The sequence below is a fragment of the Peromyscus eremicus genome, chromosome 14, assembly GCF_949786415.1.
Source record: "Peromyscus eremicus chromosome 14, PerEre_H2_v1, whole genome shotgun sequence".
NCBI classification, from domain to species: domain Eukaryota; kingdom Metazoa; phylum Chordata; class Mammalia; order Rodentia; family Cricetidae; genus Peromyscus; species Peromyscus eremicus.
Window position 1 is genome coordinate 35,659,140 of NC_081430.1, and position 24,084 is coordinate 35,683,223.

At 36.3% G+C, this 24,084-nt stretch overlaps 1 protein-coding gene across 1 annotated transcript in view; it reads right to left on the reverse strand.

Annotated features, from left to right (window-relative positions):
* The window catches only part of Mdga2 (MAM domain containing glycosylphosphatidylinositol anchor 2), a 656,085-nt gene that overhangs the window by 290,785 nt on the left and 341,216 nt on the right, over window positions 1–24,084 (reverse strand). The window contains exon 2 of the mRNA XM_059279883.1: window positions 12,299–12,438. Coding sequence (XP_059135866.1) covers window positions 12,299–12,438 — 140 coding nt within the window. The remainder of the gene's footprint in view (window positions 1–12,298; window positions 12,439–24,084) is intronic.

Sequence of the window (24,084 nt, forward strand, 5' to 3'; positions counted from 1 at the left end):
TTACTCCTTGGCACATGAGAGAGCCTCAGGTGCCTCCACTGACAAGGCTTGCTTCCCAATTATCAGGGATTTGGTTTCTTAGCTGATTTCCTAGAAGCACAATCCTACTTTGGAAGAGCCATGCCCAATCCATTGCCATTCCAAATTTTGAAACAATGTTTTGATTATGATTATCCTTTATTTTACCTTGCTTGCTCAGACTGACCAGTGGAACAATCTGCTACGTCTAGATTTGGAGTGCTCATCATGAATACCAAACCTGATTTTGGGATTGTTTGAATGCATATTACCTTTTATGAGATTAGGAAAATCAAATCAGTCCTTAATCTGTTCACTTGTATCAACCAAACCAGGTTTCTGAGCTTAAAAAAACTCAGTACTAGAACCTAGAGTGCCCATTTTAGCAAGAAAAGTGTTCATTTGTGAAGAGCTGTGTGAGGAAACAAGGATCCACGAGTAGGTGGTACCCCTTTCACTGGCGGGGAGAGCTGGCAGAAGCTCAGTTTATACATCAATTCATTCTTTTAAAGTTCTCTCTTCTCCAATCTACCTTCAGATTAAATAATTTCCTGTCTTAAATTTTACTAGTATTAAACTGATAATTTTATTTTTTAAATTTTATTTAAAATGTGTGTGTGTGTGTGTGTGTGTGTGTGTGTGTGTGTGTGTGTGTGTGTGCATAATAGTGCAGCACCCTCAGAGGTCAGAGTTAGCATCAGATCCTCTTGAGATGAAATTATAGGCAGTTTTGAGTTGTCTGACGTGAGTGCTTGGAACTGTACTTAAACTCTATGCAAGAGTAGCATGTTCTCTTAATCACTGAGCCATCTATCCAGCCCTTAAACTGGAAATTCAAAAAAAAAAAGAACAGTTTCTGCTTTACATATTCAGTTCTAAGTGATCTAGTGTAGGCATTAGAGACTAGCAGTAAATGCAGCCACTTCCTTAGAGAGCATTGAGCATGCATTATGAATCCACAGAGAGACATTCATGATGAAATATATAAGCCCAAGACATTTTGACTTGGCTTTTTTGCATTTTTTGGTAAGTTATCTAGATAGCTGCCTTCTCTTATTTGAGCTAGTACACAGAAGAAATTTAAACACATTTCATAGTAGGCACAGACTGTATCAGCTGAAAAACCATGCTTCTGCATCCCATTAGTTTTCTAGTATGGCTTATTGTGATTGCAAGGAGGAATAACAATTTCAAGTAGGTGAAAGATTGTTGGATGAACTGTGGAGAGTGTATGTATAAATATAGAAGCATATTGTATGTCATTTTCATGCTGATTCACGATCATATCGAACTTCTTTGGAGTTGAGGTACACAGGATGTCACAGGGCATCGGCGAAATAGTATATGATTTTCCAGTTTTGCTCACAAGCATATTTACTAATTCCAGGAAGGAGACCCAAAATTTGTGAAAAAAGTTTGTACTTTACGGAGTATAAACTGATGGATCTTATGCATCCAAATTTCCTTTGCTTATGAAGGAAACAACTTCAACTCCAGAGGCTTTGGTTTTGTGCTATGTTACCTGAGAAGGAAGGCTTTATCTCCCCAACATCTCTCAGACAAAATAAACTGTGGTAAGAAGCTGACACAAACCTGAATGTGTCAGAATCTCCATTTTCTAATTCTGCTCTACTCTCTGTAACTGATTTTTCTCTTTCTGTATGAAAACCAGCCTTCCATTTCCTCTATGTTGCTTAGATAGAGAGCTATGTATTTGTAGTCTGTTATTACCAATAGATTTCCAGTTTATACCAGATACTTTGTAAATTTACCATGGGCACTTGTGATCCTAATGTTTAAAGTTGAGTTATACTTAAAAATGCATAATCTATCAAAAGTTACTGAAGTGTGTAACATCTGAATTTTTTCTAACTGAAGGCTTCTACATAGATATTTATTATGTGATCCTATTTCCTAAGGGTCTTGAAGCTCATGGTGGGTAGTACAATAGGAAGAAGCATTAAGTCTTTAAGACTGACATGGTAGCATTTAATACACTCCTATAGGCGTGGATATGCATGATTCTAACAGCAGCTCCCAGATACAGTAGATCCAAAGAACTCTTAAAATGCTCAGTGCATAGAGGTAAATGACACATGTTTAAATAGACACGAATTACCATTTTCAAAGTTTTTTTTTAATTATGTGTCTGTGTGTATGTGGATGTGAGTGGAGGTGCCATATAGGTCAGAAGAAGGTGCCTCCAAGACTGGAGTTAGAAGCAGTTGTAACCATTTGACATAGAAGCTAGGAACTGAACTCAAGTCCTCTGCAAGATCAGTATATGCTGTTAGCTTATGAAGCCATCTTACCAGGTCAAAGTTAGCACTTTAAAAAAGCAATATGCTTAGACTACTGAACAATTACCCCAAAGTATATGTCTGTAATATGTACCCTCTCAGTAAAACTTTAGGATCCCGTATCCTTTATCCTTGTGATGGCAAATCTTTGTCAACCTGACAAAGAGTCACCTTGAAGGAGAAAATGCCTCCATAAGACTAGCCTGTAGGCAAGCGTGTGGAACATTTTTTGATTAATGATTGATGTAGAAGGGCCCATTTAAAGTGGGCAGTGTTACCCTTGGGCAGGTGGGCATGGATTGGGTAAACATCCAGATGATCAAGCAAAGTCAGTAAGCAGTTCCTCCCATGGCCTCTCTTTCAGTTTCTGCCTTGAGCTCCTGCCCTGCATTCCGTGATGAAAGACTGTGATCAGGGTGTTTTTAAAAAATAAGCCCTACCCTCCCTAGGTTGCTTTTGGCCATGATGCTTATCATAGCAATACTAATAATAATAATAAAAAAACAATCTAGAAGAATCCTCTACAACAGAACACATTTTAGAATAGGAAGTATTAAAGGTCCATTGCCTCACCAACTTGCAAGTACATAATATGTTATCATCAACTCTAGCCACCATGCTGCAAAAAGGAATTTCTGTGGCAACCGAGGATGTGTTCAGAAAGGATGTGAATCTTCCTAATTAATTAATAATTTGTGTGTGGGGGGTGTGAGTTTGTGAGTGTGTGGGAATGTCTGAAGACAACCCGAGGGATTTGCTTCTATTCCTCCATTATGTAGTACATGGTGATCGAACTCGGGTCCCAGGCTAAGGGGCAGACACTTTTATCCACGGAGACTTTGCTGGGGCTGGGATTATTTTAAAAATTATTTATGTACAGTATAGGTTGAATAATGTGCCCCTCAAAGAACTTTGAAATCCTAACTCTGAGAAGCTCTCAGAATCAAAATGAAGCCACTTATGTCAAAGTGTAATCAAAAATAGATGAAACAATGCTGACAGAAAAGTTATGAAGAAACTCATAATGTAAGTCTAAGAATTATCCACAAAAGACAAGACAGAGCAACTACCCTGCACAAAGGGCACCACAACCTTTTGACAAACAACGAACATAGATTTCCAAATACACTTAACAAACAATTGTCCATTTAATCTTAAACTGATACCATCCTTTGCTACAAGAATCATTCAATATACGTCGCGTTCATCATTTCACCTTTAACAATTAGGCCTAGGAGCAGCATCTTTGAATATACCCAAAGTTACTATTAAACAAATGGTCTCATTGCAGTGAGATATCTGCAGATAAGTATCAATCATCATTTCTCAAAGAATCTCTTTCAGGTTGTTATTTGGGTGGGTGACATTTAGAGGATGTTTTCTACACAGTTATTTAAGATGAGAATAATGGAGTGGGGAGATCCAATAATTCAACACAATTCATGTCTGAGAAGAAGAGGAAAACACAATGTTGAGACAAACACAGAAACATGTGTGCACACATGCACATGCGTGCGTGCATATACACACACACACACACACACACACAAACACACATACACAAACACAAGTGGTGATAGAGACAGAAATTGGAGTGATGCAGATGGAAGTCAAGGAACATCAAGGTTTCATGGCCATCACCAGAAGCTAGGAAAAGGCAAAAGAAAAAAAGTACTACTCAGAACCTCCTCCCAAAAAAGTAGCCTGTAGACACCCAGAATCTAGAACCCTAACATCCAAACTATAAGAGGGTAAATGCCTGTTGTTTTAAACCACGGATCTTGTGTAACCTTTATAAGACCACCCTAGGAAACTAATACACTGCAGAAGAGTGCATTCCAGCTGACAGAGTCCATAGATCTCATGAAATGCGTTTACATTTCTTCTGGATATTAGTTGAAATAATTATTTTCTGATATTTCCAAACCATTTTTGATGTGCCGTTGCAATATTGATCATCTGTAGTCCTTCTAGAATGTACTACATAGTAATCCAAAGTGGTCTCTTGCTCTGGTTACAATGAACAAGATAACTTACATTCACTACTGTACCACAACCCTGATGCTTAAAATTCATCTTAAAAAATAGTATAAATCTTATGATGCCCAAAGGAAGAGGTCCTAATTAACTAAGGATTTTCCTCTGCTCAATCCTGTCCTGCATCGTTCAATGATTTGTGCTAAAGGCAAGGAAGTACAACGAGGCTCACTTGTAGAGGATAATGTTTCCTCATGGAGCACAAGGAAGTATAAAAAAAGAAAGGAATCAATGTCTGCTGACCGAAAACGATAAAACCATTGGGAAGATAAATGACATTTTTACCTCTTTGTTAATATCTTGACAGCAAGAGAAAGTCAAAAGATTAACAATTTCTAAAAATGAATTCCTAGAGTCATTCTTAATAACTGTTTCCTCATTTATCAGTTAGGGAAACATTCTATTTCATAAGCACGTTTCTTCTTCGTAACCAGGTTAACGTTTTAGGGTAATTTTTATTCTTCACTGATTTATCTGGAACAAATCTGAGCATTTCAGCAAAGGGCTGTGATGAACTTAATTTAAACTAAATTTTATTAGCTTACAGTCAGCACTAGTTGAGTTTATTAGTTACTTCTCTTACCCTATTCTATAACACTTTGCATACAATTTTTTGTTTTTAAGTAAAATGAAGTTGAAGTTGAAATTTTCCCTTTCTTATTTTAATGTCATTCCAATAAACACTTCACTGAGGTAGAGATGTGAACTCTTGTCAATTCAAATGCTCTTAATGAGTGAGGATAAATTTGATTTAAGAATATCACCATTATGGTAACTTTCAAGATATTCTTCAAGGAGAGGTATATATAACTATTATTATAAATGAACATTTGTAACATAATGAGCGTGCTCAAGTGACTAAGGGTTTCTGGACTTACATGCATAAGCACACACACAAAAATCATAAAAATAGGTCAATTAGTTAATCATTACATAAGAAAAAATTCACCTGAGTGATGTTAAGGCTAGTGTATTTACAATTTGTTGACAGCTCTAAAAACACTAAAAAAAAATGAGTAAAAATCATTCTGTAAAATGTCAACCAATTACTAATACCTGATCATGTAATGTGTGTAATATACTATAATGTATATAATATATTTATGTATATGTCAAAGGTCTATCAGTTTGTATATCTAATTAATTTGCTTTTGTATTTTGAAGTCCATTATCTAACCCTTGCCAAGATTCAGATCAGATCAGGAGAGAATATCACAGACAAAGTCATTATGCCAGTCTGTAATTATCAGATATATCTGTCACAAAAAAAACCCACGAATGCATGAACCATCAGACTTCCAATGTTCAGATCTAATTCAGTTTCAGGTGTATTTTTAAGAGATGAGGATATAGTTACCCAAATTAGTTATCCAATACCAGGTGGTTAGCCCTGATATCATATACATACAAGTAACAGTATACAGACTAAATAGATGATATCTATGTATTTAGAGATGTACACATAAAACAAAACAAAACAAAACAAATCAACCTCTTTAAGGTGTCATGTCTATTTATGTAATTCAAGTACTATTTGAGCTGGCTGTCCCTATATTTCACCTGGAAAAGCACTGTAATCTATGGGCCAACAAAGTCCTGTTGGTCAAAGCACTTTTGGTTCTTAATGCTGACATTTTCACTTATTTATACCAATATTGAGAATATTGGCAAAGTGCTACTATCCAACACCTGATATTTGAGAATGTGATCATCCTTATGGCTTTAGAGACCCCATTGTCAAGCCAACATTGCCTTCAGTATCATTTTATCAGAGGACTGTCTCCTCTAAACCTCTCCATGATGGCAGTGTCCTGACCAGTGCATTTTGTATAGTGAGCAACTTTAGTGAACTCTTTAACACAAGTTCATAAAACAAAGAAGTGGTAACATTGCTACTTCTCTGAGCCTTTGGGGTGTTTGAGTTCTCTGTGGAGGTTGCTTTTGACACTCAACATCACTTAGTATAAGTCAGAATGATGTCTAAATGTCAAAGAACTATCAGAACAGCTTATTAAAATAGGTTCTAGTTATTCTGTGACTAATAAAGTCCAAATCATATGAGGAATGTTTCCATTTTAACTTTTTTCTAGTCTATTCAATATGATCAAAAAGTTTACCACCTAACTCAATATTCTGTTGCCACTAGTGTTTATGCTGGTCAACACTAATGTAAATGTAACAAATAGAATAATCTGCAGATTCTAATGGGTTAACTGCAATCATCTAATAATGACAGTAATAGCTTAAATTGTTTTTGTAGAAAAAATTATTTTGCATCTACAACTCAATCACAGATGATTGATATCTACTTAGCATTTACACATGCTAAGCATTTTTAATACATCTGCATAGAATTGTGGATCACAACCTAATAGATAAGTCTACAACACAACTCTAGTACTTAAGGTTCAGGGATAATTACGGAAGAGAGGGCAGAGGATTGTAAGAGCCAAGGGTGCAAGGCGTTTGCTGTAAGATTGTACTTCTTATTAATGTCAGAAACTACATCCATAGAGGCTCAGCAACATGGCTGCCCAAGCAAAAACTGGACAAGAATGATGACAACAGATATGTCAAAGTTACGGGGGGAAAGACCACGAGGGCTCCCACATAACACAAACCACTACAGGCAAATGGGAAATAAGGAATGATGAAATCAGCAGAAATAGTCTTCCCCAGGGAATAGTTTGCCAATTGGCTATCCAATACCAAATGGTCATCTCTGAAAACCTATACATACAAATAATATTATACAAATTGAGCAGGCTGTATATATCTATATTTATATCTATATTTATACTATAACATCTCTCTCTCTCTCTCTCTCTATATATATATATATACATATATATATATTGTGTGTGTGTATATGTGTGTGTGTGTGAATAAGTAAAATAATGCAGCCATGAATTAAAAAATGGGGAAAGAAGGGTAATGTAAGGGTTTGGAAGGAGTAAACGGAAGGGAAGAATGGTTTAATTATTTTATAATATCAAAAAATAAAATAATTTTTCAGTTCATTATATTTCCTTTTTGTAGTGGTGGCATCATACATGGGGCTTTGTGTTCTACACAAGGGCTGAGTACTGAGCTACAACCACATTTCACAAGTTTTTGTTTGTTTGTTTGTTTATTATAGGCAGATTATAGTTTTTAATAACGTATTTATCTCTTTGCCTAATTTTTAGGTATGAATCAGAAATTTGAGTGCTTTCTCTTCAGTTGGAACGCCAGCTTGCTTTTCTATGAAAGTCAGAAGACTCTTATTTGTAGTCTGTAAACTTCATTACATGTTTATGATTAAAACAGCACTCTAACTTTTAGATTGCAATTCACCTCATGCATTTTTACAGGACCTGTTGTCTTTTCAAAGTTAATAGTTCTAAGTTATTTAGTAAAGCAGTATTTTGTGCCTATGTGAAAGAATTTGATGTCAGCAAGCTGGTAGAGAAACATGATACCAACTTCAGTCACACGATTCCAAGGTAGTTAATGAGAACCCTAAACCTATGGGGCTTTCCATAAGAAAGATACTAAACATCAGTGCTGCGAAATCCAGGGGTTTTCTGATGTTCAGGTGTAACTGCAAAAATGAATCTTCTTTATAAGCAAATGTAATCTGCATAAATTTTTCCATAAAGTGCTTTCACTAAACAAATTAGCTAAGGTTTTTTAAAGAAATTTTCTAGAATACTGCATATACATATATATATTACATATGTGTGAGTGTAAATATATATATATATATATATATATATATATATATATATATATTTACACACACACATATGTAATAGCTGATTATTCTAAGTACAAATGTTGTCCAAAGGAATAAACTAATATGAATTCTGGAAAGATACTAAATTCATTTGGATTACCCATGGACAAAAATGACCTTGTAACCACAGGAGTTTTTTTTTTTTTTTTTTTTCGAGACAGGGTTTCTCTGTGTAGCTTTGTGCCTTTCCTGGATCTCACTCTGTAGACCAGGCTGGCCTCGAACTCACAGAGATCCGCCTGCCTCTGCCTCCCGAGTGCTGGGATTAAAGGCGTGCGCCACCACCGCCCGGCAACCACAGGAGTTTTAATTCAAAATGTTGGTAATATACTAGGCTGAAAAGTATTAGCACATTTTAAAATATATAAAACTGATTCAATACAAATATACATCATATTTTATAAACATAAATAAAAACAAAAATATTGAATGTATGACATCTACCATAAAAAGCTATGTTTGATACTTTTAACCATATAAATATGAAATTAATAAGGATATTAATCACTTCTGCACTGACTTGGCAATGTTTATAGAAGGCATGTGAAAGTAGCATAGATCTGGAATTTGAGAAAGTAAGTTTCTGAGCATTTTTTGTAACCTATTATCATGCCAACCACATCCAAAGATTCATTTTAAAAAAAATTACTTGAGTTGGCAGTTCTCTCACATGAAGGAGAAGTCAGATCCAGAATAAACAGATACATGGCTGATGAAAAAAGTAAGTTACATTGCATTTTCTAAGCCATGGAAAATAATATCTGATGATTTCTGGTAGGATAACAGAACCTAAGTCTTTCCATAGTTTGTGTGTGTATATGTGTGTGTGTGTGTGTGTGTGTGTGTGTGTATGTGTGTGTGTGTTCATGTCAAATCTATTATGTTTACTTTTCGTGTGTATCTACAAAATTTTTGTAAGAAATATAGCCAAGTGAGTCTGAGAATTGTCTTCCGATCTGAAAGCGTGAAATATTCAGGTATTCTACTTAGATGATCATTTGAAAAGTGTGCTATATGACTTTTCTCAAATGAGTTTTCTCATATGCCTTCACTGAGCAAATGAGGAATAACTGAGATCACCATAATTTAGACAGGAAGGTGAAATGCTTATCTTTTAACTCATAAGGCAGAAAGAAGTGTTTGGCTTCAACCAAAGGCATACTAAACAGACAATGTCTGCAAAAGACTCTTGGACTCTAAAGTATCAAATTGTATTAGAAATTTATAGAATTTAAAAACAGATTAATTTTAAAACCTAACTTCAAACAAAACTAACACCCGAGAAGGAAAATTTGTCAGCAGTGGAATTTATAAATTAATTGAAAATTCTCAAAAATCTATGAGGAGATACATGTGAAGCTAAGAAGAAAGTAAGAGACAATATAAACAGCCAATAAACAGAGACATGGAAATCTTCAGGTGTGTAGGAAAATGTTCATGACTAGAATTTAAACTGTAATAGGTTCTATTTTCTCAAACATTATATGAAGTATGTGTTTACATATTATATGTGTATATATATGCATATTTATAATATAAATGTCACTCAAAACTATATACCATGTATTTATAATAGCTATAATTTATATTACATAAACAAAACCCTAATACACATGGAACAGAGAGGTTAGGAGTAGATATTCTGATCCAGTGTCACCCTCCTATCCACTTGGGTGAACTGACTCCTTCTTTATTTGATTTCTCTTGTATATGTCATTACTCTTGGAATACTTACAATGTTATCCAAATAATATAATTTTAAAAGTCTGTAATGCTTTTGAAAATGAGCATTTTTTTCTGATTTCTAATAGCTATGGACAGAGGAAGGAGATCAAAAACTATGGTGACAAAGAACTAAGAACCCACTCATCTCCATTTCCAGCATCCCCAATGCCAGACTAGGCACAGAAGTAAGTTCCTCCAGCTCCTTGCTATCATCCAGGGAAAATCATCTTCTGGAGCAGCTGCCAATAGCATGCCCTTTAGACTTTGGCCAGAATGCCAAACCACAGCTGTTCAGTCAGCCTTCCCTATATAGCTTGCTGGCAAAAAAGGCACTCAGTCAGCCATTTCAAAGAGGAAATATCAACTCAAAGTGATACGCCTACAAACACAAGAGTTACTTCTAGGAATGAAGTAAATGATGATGATAACGACTCAGTGGCTTTTGTTGTCATCGTTGTTATTGTTTTTAATTATGTGAATATATTTAAATAGGACCTCAAAATGGAACTGGTTAAGGAATAAAAAAATCTCCTAATTCTGTTTTTCCAGAACTCATTTCAGATTAGCTAGAGAACGAGATGGCACTCTGAAATGTGAACGTTGAAGGGGAAGTCTCACTGCCAACAGCAGATACTTCTAAGGTTAAAGGGGAAGGAGAACTGTGAGAGAGGGCACCCAGACAATCAGGGGATGGCAGGGGTAGACAGAAGCTCCACTTTTAAGTGAACTTTACGGTTTGGAATATATTAAGATGGCAACCCTGTGTTCTAACACTGGAGGGAGGGAGCTGCAGTGGTCTTCTCTTGTCGGGAACTGTCTCTCACCAACCTCTTGTCACTGCTGTACTTTTTCATCTATTTTGATTCCAAATTTTGATTCTAGCTCTATTATTAGACCATTTAATAAAAAATGAATTGTAGCAACATTAAAATTTCTTGAGCTACTATTTGAGTTAACTCTAAACATGTTTTTTAAAATTTTTGATGAAATTATCTCACTGAACTCAATATTTTTCTATGAATTTTTAAGCAATAGTCTTTTATATCTGATTTTATAATTATCACCATCATTTTTTTCTGTTTTCTTTTGGAATCACTGTTTATCACACGTTCAATTATTTTTAACCAAATTTTATGGAATTTAATTTTATTAAGCCAATTTCTATTTTTTAATTCATATTCTGTTAATAGAAAATATAATTACTCATAATTTTAGTCCTTGTAATTTTCTGTTTCAAAAAACTTATAGTCATTGTTTTTGGTTATTTTTACACTTTTAGGCTTTATCAATAAGATTGATTTTACAAAATATAATTTATCACTTCAGTCATAGCTATGGTCCTATAAACCTATCTACCTACCCATCTGTCTTGTATCATCTAATTATCTGCCTGCCAATCAGCCTACCTCTCCAATACCTGTTTCTACAATAGGTTTAGTTTTATTTGTTCATGGGGTAGAATCATGAGTTCTTTAATTAGTCGAGCTAGGAGTGGCAGAAACAAATGACAGGGCAACAGTGACAAATTCATAAAACCCCCAATTTTTATTCCATTCTCTTCTATGGCTGTGTCAGCCAGACTTCCTGTCTTGGATAGCAAAGCACTTAAATTATCTGACTTTTTCTATTAAATCTACTTATTTCCTCCGCCATACTTAAATATCCATGTGAACTCTGAAGTTGTCAGATTAAGTATATGAAAATAAGAATTGTTAATGAGTAAAAACACTTGAATATTATGTATACAAATTACATTTTCACATTATATGAATAATAAGCATGGATTTATTCATTTACAGTTATCTCTTTTTGCTCTGTATGCTTTTTCTTTGCACGTTATTTGTAATCTTATTAACTTCTAAATTTCTCAAATGCTCCCATTAGTAATCATTTAAGTAAGGTGCAGCTAATTAATATAAAAGTTCAAATGCATTTAGCACCTGTAAACATTTATTTAAAACATTTCTGAATATAATGGCTAAGAATAAGAAATGTGCCTGTGATGACATGCATCACATTCTTCAAAACAAAGCTTCCTCAGGTACAATGATGTCATCATGAAGTCAGGTTTTCCACATTCTAAAATAGACTCATTGCCATATGAATTGTTATCTTACTGAGCTATTATTGGAGTTTTCTTTTTAACAGCTTTCTTGGGAGTGTATTCTAAATTTCTCACAATGCAAAACCCAAAATTTCTTGTTTCATCTTATGCACTTGCATTCTTGATTGGTATTTAGGCATGATCACCTTTATCTTTCATTCTATTCATTTACATTGGAGTGGCAAACGAAAGCATACACAACCCCCAAATACCCTCACACACACACTGACACCCGGTCACAAAAATACATAAATTCTAGCTTAATTGTGTAAAATATAAACTTTCAACTTCCACGAGAAGTCAGCATCTTCTTTAATGTCGCAGCTCAGGACTCACCTGTGGGCGTGGATGTCCTGTAACCAGACAGGTCAATTCTAGAGTTTCTCCTTCCCGGATAGTGTAGACCCTTTCAGAGTAGCGCTCCTCCTCAATATTACAGGCCAATCCTGAGTGCACAATCCGAACTGTCGGGGGCGCTGCGGAGTCAGGAAGAAAAGACACAAGATAGGTGAAAACCCAAGTAAATCGTGTCCACATGAACTATCCCAATTGTAAGAGTAATTCTCATTAGACTCTACAATAGCCAGAACTATTAGCCTAACACTTAGAACTTTCTTAAAGGATTCGAGATTTTCTTGGCGAAACATTTCTAATTTATGTAATAGTCAGCACAGCATTCTGAAAATGTCAAAGGGGAAGAGAGCAGTGAGAGAAAACTGATGCATCCAGAAACCATGTCATTACAAGGCCCTATGATTAAGTTGATTGTTAAAATGTAGGAAGGCCTCTTCCTTTCTGAAATTAAAACTTGAAAAAGATAAGTAATGATATACCTGGAATATGTAATGTCAAAGGAAGATGACGATTATAAGAAAAGAAGGCATTTGAATTAAAGACGCAGACAGTAGTCAGCTCATTTTAAAGTCCCGTGGTGCAGAAAAGAACCCAAGGGATGTTCGTGCTTGGAGACAGCATGTCAGCTCAGTTAGCAGCATCTACAGACCCCTGCCTCAGCACGAATAAAAGGTGCTCTCTCAGTAAAGACATTGAAGCTGGCAGCAAATTATTGATGACTTAGTCTCAAATTTTAATAAGAATAATTTAACACTTATGGAGCTGTAGAAATTGCATTTTCTCTCGCTTTAGTGCACCAAGACCTTAAGAAACTTGACTAGTTCTTGTTGCATTACCTATCACAAGCAGAAACTCCTCAAGTGATGAGAAATACTTGGCTAATCATACATGTTGTCTGCAATCAAATACATACTGACAGCTGGGAACTTTGGAATGGAGGTCATCTCCATTTTTGGACACAACATCTTTGCGTGTAATACATTTGAAGGTAAAAGAGAAAATGATCTTAACTGAAGGAAAAATTAGAAGATTGCCTGCACATGTAGAGGGCAGCAATCACAGACTATTCTGACAAGAATATCCATTTTAAACAGCATTGCCCTTAATAGAAGCTATCAGTTTCCAAAAAAGAACACTTGAATGCTTGAATTTTTTTTAAAAAAATTGGCATAAAAAGATCACAAGTCCTATATTTCTTGAAAATGGTGTTGGTGCTTCCATGAAGAGGAAAAAGACTACTCAATTTATGAAAAGTCCTCTTTTGGGAAATTCATGTTTTGAAGGGAAAATCATTTCTGATGTGTAATGTTTTGACATACACCACTAAGATCCTTAGGGCACTCACAGAGATGAATAACTAAGAGGGTGTATTTCTTTATCTTTCTAAATTTTGTGGAAATGAAAATAGATAAGCCCACTTGATGGAAAAAAATAAAAACAAGACCCAAAAATACAAACAACAAACAAAAAATCAACAAATGATTATATTCTTTGCATACGAGCCTAATATTCAAATTAAAAATCAAGCTGCTTCCTAATATTCATCAGGAGAAGCTACAAAGCAGGCTGGGAATGAAAGGCATTTCTAGAACGGTACTTGCAACACTCCATGTGGGTAATTCTTGCCCCCAGTGCTTGCTATGAATATCTTTCCCCAGTACACAGAATGACATTTTGGCAAAAAACTAAAGGACTTTGCATTTTTTTCTTTTCTTATTTTATAATTTAATTTAATTTTACATATCAGCCACGGATTCCCTTATTCTCCTCCCTCCCCCGACCCGTCTTTTCCCCAGCACAGTCTCCCATTCCCATCTCCTCCAGGACTTTGCATTTTAAAACGCCATTCACATGATTGTAATGGTGCCACTCACGACTCAGGCTACATTATCAGAAATACTTCTGCGGGTCTCATAAATATTTTTATACTAAAGGAAAACATTCCAAGTGATAAAATGTTCTTTTACTTTTTAAAGAAACCAGAAATGGGACTAGAGATGTGGCTTAAGATTTGGGAGCACTCACTGGCTGCTCTTTCAGAGGACCTGGGTTCAATTCCAGGCACTCACATGATGGTTCACAACCACTGTTATTCCAGTTCCAGGGTATCTGAGACCCTCTTTGGGCCTCTGAAGGTACTAGACACTCAAGTTGTGCACACACATACATACATACGTACAAAACACTCACATATATCAGATAAATTTTTTTAAAGTAACCAAATATGATCTGAATAGTAATAATATCAATAGACATGCTAACACAGAAGGGGAAATCTAGACAAAGGGGTCAACTCGGAAACCACATACAAGCAAACCTCACTAAGTGAACTTATCATTGTGTGTGTGTGTGTGTGTGTGTGTGTGTGTGTAACAATAGTAATAAAAAAGGAGGCTATCAGTTTGAGAGAGAGTAGGAGTCATGGGGCAGGTTGTAAGGAGGAAAGGGAAGAGGATAAGTAATTATATTTTAATTAAAAAATAAAACTTAAAAGGTAACCAAACACTTGACATCATTTTATTGGTTTAAGAAAAAATAGTAATACTTGGCTGGGTGGTGGTGGTACATGCATTTAATTCCAACACTCGGGAGACAGAGTCAGGCGGATCTCTGAGAGTTCAAAGCCAGCCTGGGCTACAGAGCAAGATCCAGTACAGACACCAAAGCTACACAGAGAAACTTTGTCTCAAAAAAAAAAAACAAAAAACAAAAAATAAATAAATAAATAAATAACGAAGTGATTCTTAAATGAATCAAATGCTCAGTTTGAGCAATGGAATTACTTAGTTCAGAACTTTTGCTTTGGATTCTGTCTAGACACTGAAACAATTTCTGGGGGTCTTGTGACTCTGGATATTCTTAATGCTCTGGATGCTCTGGTGTCTCATACAATGTTTCCCCAAATTATTGCAGACAGTGATCAAATTTACAATTCAATTTAGACAACTAATCCTGGTAGGTACTTTTTAAAAGCCATCTGCCTTGTATAATTATGCACGTATTATCAAAGCTAATGACATCAAATGCTTACAAAACATAAATAGAAACAATTTAAATAGAAAATATGTTTTTCTTTAAATAAATAACTATGCTAAATTTAGTCTCATAAATGATAGTCCACATATATTAATACATCTAATTACACAGTTACATGACATTCTTTCTAGACTAATTTGTACTTGTTATGTTTTGTTTAAATTTCAGATCAATGCCCAGTATTGTTATTTTTAAGATATATCTTTCAAATGCTTCATTATGCAAATAAGCCCCTTGAGTTAAACAATTTAAATTATACAGTAGGCAAATTGTGACATTTATAAGGGTTAATTTTCAGCTATTTTCTTCTGTATTTTAACACATTCTTGGAAAAGGTAGTTGTTTATGTACTTTCATGAAGGCACCACCTATCCTGTAGAAGTCGTGATTTTCTACCAAACGTAGTTTTGAGCGTACGTTCCTGGTAACCATTAGATACAGGTCTATATTTTGGAGATCTGGGGTAGTTACAGAGATAGCATAGCTGGAAGGGTTTTAGAACTCATCCAAGTCAATGCTCTTATTTCCAAACGGAAAAAGAAAACTTGAGGACATCAGATGCCTGACATAGCCTGTTTTCTGTAGCCTACGTGAGATAAAGCAAGTAAGCAAACAAACAAACAAACAAACAAAAACCCACTGGTCCTTTGTGCTTTTTTTTTTTTTTTTTTTTTTTTTTTTTTTTTTTTTTTTTTGGTCTATTTAAGCTACGTCTGGAGTCATTACATTGGGATTCTTCATAACTCCCAAAGTAGCTTACACTAGATTAAATAAACAAGAAGTGCTGTGAAACCATTCATAACATTAGGCACTGTAACCAGACTAACATCAGTGGTATAATTGCTCCAAATTCAATAAACAGAGCATTGTCTCTGGTCACCATCCTGTCCCCAAACCTATTCAAGTGACAGACACCTACAACTGTGAAGATGTTGTCTCTCTCTAGAACCTCTATGCCAGTGATTGAGTAAGGAGCGCTGAGAACTGAAATGTGCTTGCTTATGATGTTCTCCCAACTAGGATTCCCTGACTGTTCTCTGTTCATCGTGTAGTCTTAGATTACCAAGCACAATGCTTGTTTCTTTTTTTTTCCCCCAGAAGACATGTACTGCCTTCTGTATTTTTATCTTTTCTTAACATTCTAACTTAATGTTAGGCACTTCATGGGCTGTAGAGATGACTCAGATTTTTAAAAGCTCTTGTTATTCTCCCAGAGGACTTGAGGTTTGGTTCCCAGTACCCATGTCAGGAGGCTCACAACCATCCATAACTTGACTTTAGCTCCACAGGATCCAATACCCCATCTGCCTCTCGGGTTACCTGCTTGCTTGTCAAATAGCTACACTAACAGGCACACACATGTAGCTGTGTGAGTCGCTACACAGGTGTGTGGGTTCACGCGGGTCTGTGGAATGAAGACACGGAGGCATCTTAAGAATGAATCTAGCCTTTCATAGCTGCAGGGGGTCCAGCCTCAAAAGACTGAAGCACTAACCCTTAGCCTAGGGCCAATTATATTTCTCTCCGTTACAGTTTAGCCAGTTAATTTCCATATGCTCAAAACACCCTGAAAGGGGCTCCCAACAATACAATGCCAAGTGCAAATTCCTCCATTTCTCAGGTACCACTGTTTTCCAGGTTTCCTGAATCAAGTTTTGTATAAGGCCTTTGTATCTTTGGGAAACTCCAAGACAAGATTCACACAGAGGAATGCCAACACACACACACACACACACACACACACACACACACACACACTCATTGTAAAAAATTAATTATGTACTTCTGTGCTAGGTGAAGTGTCACATTTAACATCTGCCACACATCACATAATTTAGAGAACAGTGTTATTAATATTATTGGTGTTTTTGTAAACATTACCAAAATTATAAAGACATCAACTTTGCCTTTTAACAAAATATCAGCTATTACAGTACTGGATTTATTTACATTAAATGAAATTTGCTATATAATATCAAAATAAGACCTGGCTTTGTCCTCTGCTTTGTTGGAAAAAGCTTCAATTCATCATCTTGAAATTGGAGCAAAGGTTATGATTTCCTTTGCCCTATAGATCCAGCAATAAACTTAAATGTTAAAATATTGCATGTGACTCAGATTAATCCAAATTTTTTTAAGTAAACCAAATCTCATTACTTTCCTAACACTAATCACACCAGATACTTTAATTTGACTGAGTTACTTTTGCGTTCAAGAGGGCAGTCTAAAAGGGCAAAAGAAGGACACTTTTTATCTTGTTAAAGTGTAGTTTTGAAAGTTAAACCCAATTTTAATTCATTTGGTTGAAAAAGGAACACAGATAAATTCCCAGTATCAGAAACTAGGAAATATTTATCTTCTTCTATCACATGTAGCATGCACCGATGCAGCATGATGAGGCTACACATGAAGGTTAGTGTCTACATGAAGTATACTAGTGTATAATGAAGCTATGTCTTCAAAGGGCTGACAGACTACAGGAGCTGTAGACTGGGAAAAAATAAAGATGGTTAAACAGAACAGGTAGTGTACCAAAAGAAAAAAAAATTAAAGCCACATTGGAACAAAGCTAAGAAGAATGAAAATTGCCTGGGGGAATCCAACAAGCTTTACAGATGCAGTGACATTTAACCTAAGTTTGGAAAGAGATTCTGGGAAAGCATAAGCAGGGAGAAACTCCTGAGAGAAAACCATGTTGAAAGACATATCTGTAATCAAGTGCTGTTGTGTTCCAGAAAGAATGGCATGAGCATGTGGCTCTTCCACTAAAAAATAATTTACTCTAAATTTCTACTCTCGTATGACTCCCCCCGCCTTAGCAATCTATCTGCAAGCACAAGGAAGCTGCCTTTCAATGCCTGGGATGGACATGAGGGAGAGAGAGAGTTTGAGGTCTTGATGGATAGGATTTAATTAAAACAGTGTGAAGGTGAAGCAGGGTAGTTAAAATGGCCCTGCAGGTTTACCCAGTCTTGCTAAGAGAAAACCGATTATTTTATTCAGAATGAAATGAGGTGAAGAATTGCTAATTCATTCCAGAGATCAATAACCTATAAAAAATAGTTTTAGTACACATATATGGATGGAAGAAGATTGTCACACTACATTTCCCCGGATGAAAAATTCAGTTGAAAGCAACCATCATTCTTTCAATTGACTAATTCATTTTAATTAGTATACACAGTATCAAGTTTCATTATGTCATTTCAAATAGAATTTGCTTTGGTTGGGTCTTGCCCTCCCTTTTCCTCTCCATCCTCTCTCATACCCTCCCCCTGTCAGAGCCTTGCTTCCTGTTTTTAAGTCAAATGTGTCTTATTGCCTCGCTTTCCCTCTTCTTTACACCTCTTATTCCCTTCTCATCATCTCCTTCATAGTTTGTAGTCCACGACCACATTCACACCGCCTTTCTGCATGCTTATAAACGTTAAAAGTTGAGATCCACATATGAAAGACAACATGTAGGCTACTCATAGAGGTGCACACCCCTTCAATCTCAGCCCTCCAGAGGCAGAAGTAGTTGAATCTCTGTGAGTTGGACTTCATGGTGAGTTTCTGGTTGACTGGGGATCCATTGTAGGATTCTGGAGGTGAGGGCAGGATATGAATATGTCATTTTTTTTTTATCTGAGTCAAGGTCACCCCTGTATATTACTTCTAGTTCCATTAATTTTCCTGCAAATTTCACAATGTCATTTTTCTTTACAGCTGCATAAAATTCCATCTCATGTACCACGTTGAGAAAAACGAGTTAATAGAAGGCACACTCTTAACCACCTGGGAGTGCACATAACTCACTGAGAGGAGATGCCTGAAATGAGGGCCCTCTAAGTCAGTCGTGGCTGTTTGTTAGAGTGAACAATTTGATGAGAAATGTTTTAAAGGTTAAGCCATTTCCTCTAACAAGCACAGTTCCTGGAGTTTATGCTGTTATTATACAGCAATTATTTTGGTATTAGTTGTCTCTCCTCTAAGATCCTCCATTGAAAGCCTTAGACTTGAACAGATTGTTTCAACCCTTATATCCTTCATGAAGTTGCTCTGTCCCATTCAAATTGCCACTAGAAAATTGCCTCCCCACCTGAGCATTTCAACTTAGGCTCTTGGTGCAAATGCAGGATCTCCCGGGAAACAGTCTGGAGACAGGATGGCCACCTTTGCTTGTCTTGTTAACTGCAATGGGTAGATCGGTAAATCACTGTGCACAATTCCTCCTCACCCACTGGACGAGAGAGTAGAAGGGAGGTAGGGAAAGGGAGAAGTAGAGGAGAGAGGGTTTTTGGAAGAGAAACAGAGGGGACATGGAGAGAGACTGCTCTCCCGTGGCCAGGCAGAGGCAGCAAACCAGCATATAGTCTTTATGTCTCTCTCCCCTTGTCATTCACTTTTGCTTATGAAACCAAACGCGATCATATTCAGAATTTCCCTCCATTTTCCGACTGATTTAAGCTGTCACAGTCTTTCCTAAATTGACTTTCATTTTCTACATCATTTTACACTTAGCTAAGCAGCATTACTGACAATTGATCTCCTTATTCCACCCCTCCCCAGTGTGGCATATGTGCACAATACTTCTGGGACACAGTGGCTTCTGTTCTTCCTCTCTTCACTTGCTATTCATTTTCGATAACTATGTGCCTCCTTTCCCTACTCCTCTCTCCACAACCATCTCATCACCTGACTTTTAACTGTGCATGGAGGTTTAGCCCAGTTATTCCTAATATTCATGACACTTCATTGCCTGGCATGCCCTTCCTCAGACTAGTCGCAGTACATGTTCTGTTATCACGAACACAAAATCAGAGTTGGGGGACATAAAAATTTAAGAAGAAATAAAGAGCTCAGTCTTGGATGTTACTGATGACTAGGCAGTTGTTGATGGCCCTGAAGACTTAGAAGTTTTAATAACCAAATGAATGAACTCTCAACAGTAGACCACGGAGTGGGTGAAATTAAGAGAGTCTCGAGCAAACAACAGCAAAGAAAATTCTAATGAGAAAGACAAGGAAAATGACTTAGTAGAGTTTGCAAAGTCTAAGAAGCACAAAGAAATGAAGGCAAATGTGTGCTTCAGAAGTTACCTGGAGGGACGCGAGGGCACATTTTTTTGACATGGTTGTCATTTAAGAGGAGAGGAGACAAAAAGGTCATTGCCTTTGAGCATTTAGACGGCGCTGGTGAATTCTGAGTGACATAAAGGCTGCAGAGGAGGGAGATCAAAAGACGAATAATGTGAGGTCTGACTGAGCAAAAACCTCTTGGTAGAGCAAAACAGGGTGACAATGTAAAGTAAATCTGCTGCTGAGGGTTAGCAAAATACCCAAATAAACGAGGAGTAAAGAATCAAATAGTGCAACAGAAATGCGCCCTTATCCTGGAAGGATAAATAAGAAACATACCACATGTCTCCACTTCCAATATAATGGTAACTGTTTGCCAACACTGCAGTTTATAGAAGTTTGCATTCTCATTTAAAAATAATGTTCCCTAAGTATCTAGTTTATTTCTCTTTTTCTCCTTTTTTAATTTAATTTAATTTTATTAACATTTTTGTCATTTATTTTCATACCGTCCCCAGTCTCCCCTCCCTCCTCTCCTCCCATTCCCACTCCCCACATCTATCTACCCCTCTCCCCATCCACTCCTCCTCTGTCTCCATTTAGAAAGGGGCAGGCCTCCTATGGGCTTGAACAAAGCATTGCAGTTGTGTAGCTTGGTCTGTTTGTAAGGCTCCTTCTTTCTTCTTATTCTTTAACATGTTCAACTTTTACAAACTTCTTACCATACATGGTGATATTTCTCAGTGCTCTCTAATCACTTCTATAAAAGAATAGGTAATCGGGTTTCATCTCCACAGTGTATAAACATGTCCTGCTCATATTTAAAAAACAAACAAACAAACAAGCAAAACAACACTTATGTTCTCATTAACAGGCCTGCTCCTGTTTTGCCTTTATAGTCTGGCAAATATATAGCTTATATTTCTAAACTATAGTTGAGAAATCAGAGCGCACAGTAGTAAGGTGGCTGTGTGCACGCTTGGCTATCTTGTCCTTCTGTCCTTTTCGGTACTGTTTATAAAGACACAGCAAAAGTAAAAATTCTACACTGGGAAGGTTTCTTTTTCTTTTCCCACTGTGTTCTTCCTTTCCTTGTTTCTCAGCCTTTGTTGACCCAATTCGGCTTCCTTTGCCAGGGCCTTTTGGAACAACACACTTACCTTCTACTTCCTAACAATGTGAGTGAAGTTTTCCTATTCAATACTCAGTGCATCAGTGAAAACAGACACATACCCAAACACGCACAGAGGCAACCTTCAGTTTATATAGTGATGCCTTATCATAAATATCTCAGAAGAAAAGTGGCTTAAATTTCCCTGATATCCTCATTTAAGTCATCCCCAAAAGGCAATATTCTGACATGGAAATAACACAGATGACATTGTTTTAAATCTGTCTTTAGCTCATTTGTCCTTTTTGTTTGTTTGTTTTTTGTTGTTGTTTTGTTTTTCGAGACAAGGTTTCTCCCTGTGGTTTTGATGCCTGTCCTGGATCTCGCTCTGTAGACCAGGCTGGCCTCAAACTCACAGAGATCCGCCTGGCTCTGCTTCCGAGTGCTGGGATTAAAGGTGTGCGCCACCGCCGCCCGGCTCTCGTTTGCTCTTCTTTTTTCCTTCACTTGTTTGGAGTTAACCACAGTTTTAGAATCATGGTGAGCTTGTCACCCTTCTCTCCATGAGCTTTCCCTGCCCTCCAAATTTGGTTCACCGGACAGAAAAAGAAATGTCCCCAAGTTTATAATTTAATAAATAATATAACAATGTAGTAAGAATCTATTGATCACACTGACTTTAATCAAAAGATCATTCTAATCTTGTGGCTGTGGCAAATGGCTTTGAAGGTGACAGACACCAGATATTTTGTATTAATCTCTTCAACCTATGCCAACCATTGTTGTAAATGATTTGAATAACCCAATGGATTCTAGGTCTCAAAGGCAAATAAGAAATTTAAGCTTAAAACTCCTGGGTTTGAACTGGAAACCACTGTTATGCACATTTATTTAATTTTTTTATACACTTAAGCAAATTATTCATTAATATGCAATATGTTATTTAAGAAAATGTATAAAGATTGCCATCAAAGCAAAACAGTGATATCTACTAATACTTTAATTTTGTACATTCCATTTTAATGTTAAAAAGGTACAACTTATATTGTTAAACATTAAGGGAATCATTGATATTGTATAATTCCCCTCTTGTGATGTCATTTTAATACGTTCAAATTGAGTTCCTCACACCATAGAAAATTAAATACAAAAATATAAGAAAAAATAAGATTTATCTTCCACAAAGTCACATTCTATGTGCCCTTTCAATGCAAACCTCTGTAAATTTTAACAAATGTACTTCATGGTTTCCACATTTCCCCCTACATTTCTTTTGAAATACCCCTTCATTTTTTCATCCATAATTGTCACCTATTAATATCTAAAACCAAATTTTCAAACTTGCTTGTATGTTTTATAGAAGAAAAAATTATGTGTATATATATATATATATATATATATATATATATATATATATATTTCAGTGATTATAAGGCTTCTGCATTCCTTTCATGCTCAGCACTTGTCAGTCTTTGACATGTGAGCCATAGAAGAAATATGGCCAATCAAGTCTGACACAGTCAAGTCTGGCCACTAGGCATTCCTACTTCTTCTAAGATGTGCCTTACAAGCCTTTCCTACATTCTACCAGGAATTTCCCAGGAGAAATATCTGAATTTCTTCATGCAATACTGGAAAGTTCATCACACATTTTATTAATCAAATGTTTGGCTCAAAAAGACCTATGAGTGCTGTACCGAGTACTCCAATATGAAGATACGTGTGAGGAAAAACATAGCTTCCCTTCCTTGGGTAAGAATGTGATACGTATATGTGGGTTTTGATTTGACATTAGATCCTCTAGAACATCCTGACTTGTCTCTAAATCAAGGTTGGGTTACTGCATTTTAAATAAAAACAAAGGTTGGACAGGTGGCTCAGTTGTTAAGAGCACTTACTGCTTTTCTAGAGGACTGAAGTTTGGTTCCCAACACCCACTTCAGGCAGCTTACAATCACTTCTTACTTCAGCTCCAGGGGGATCCAAATGCTCTGGCCTCAGCCAGCACCCACACTCATGTACACATATCCACAAACAGACTGACATAATATTGAAAATAAATCTTTTGTTTTTTCTTTTCCGAGACAGGGTTTCTCTATGTAGCCCTGGCTGTCCTGAAACTAGCTCTGTAGACCAGGCTGGCCTTGAACTCACAAAGATCTGCCTGCCTTTGTCTCCTGAGTGCTGGGTTTAAAGGTATGCATCACTTCTGCCCAGCTAAAAATAAATCTTAAACAAAAATAACTACTCCAAATTTTTTGGAAAATAGGTCAGTGTCCTTCACACCCAAATCAATTTTTTTTTTTTTTTTATTTAAGATAAAACCAAAGCAGCTTTCCTGTTGCTCACCTGGGACCATTCTTCATGTGGGCACAGTGAAAGGAACAGACTGTTATGAGACTGTACGAGGGTCTGTAACATTATGCAATTCTTTAGTGTTTGATGGGGTCTCCTCCTCTAAATCAAATGTATGCAAAATGTCAGAAGCCATATATCATGTGATTCACACATAGTTTTTAAAAGGAGTTATCACCATACTGTAAGAGATAAGGAATCAGAGG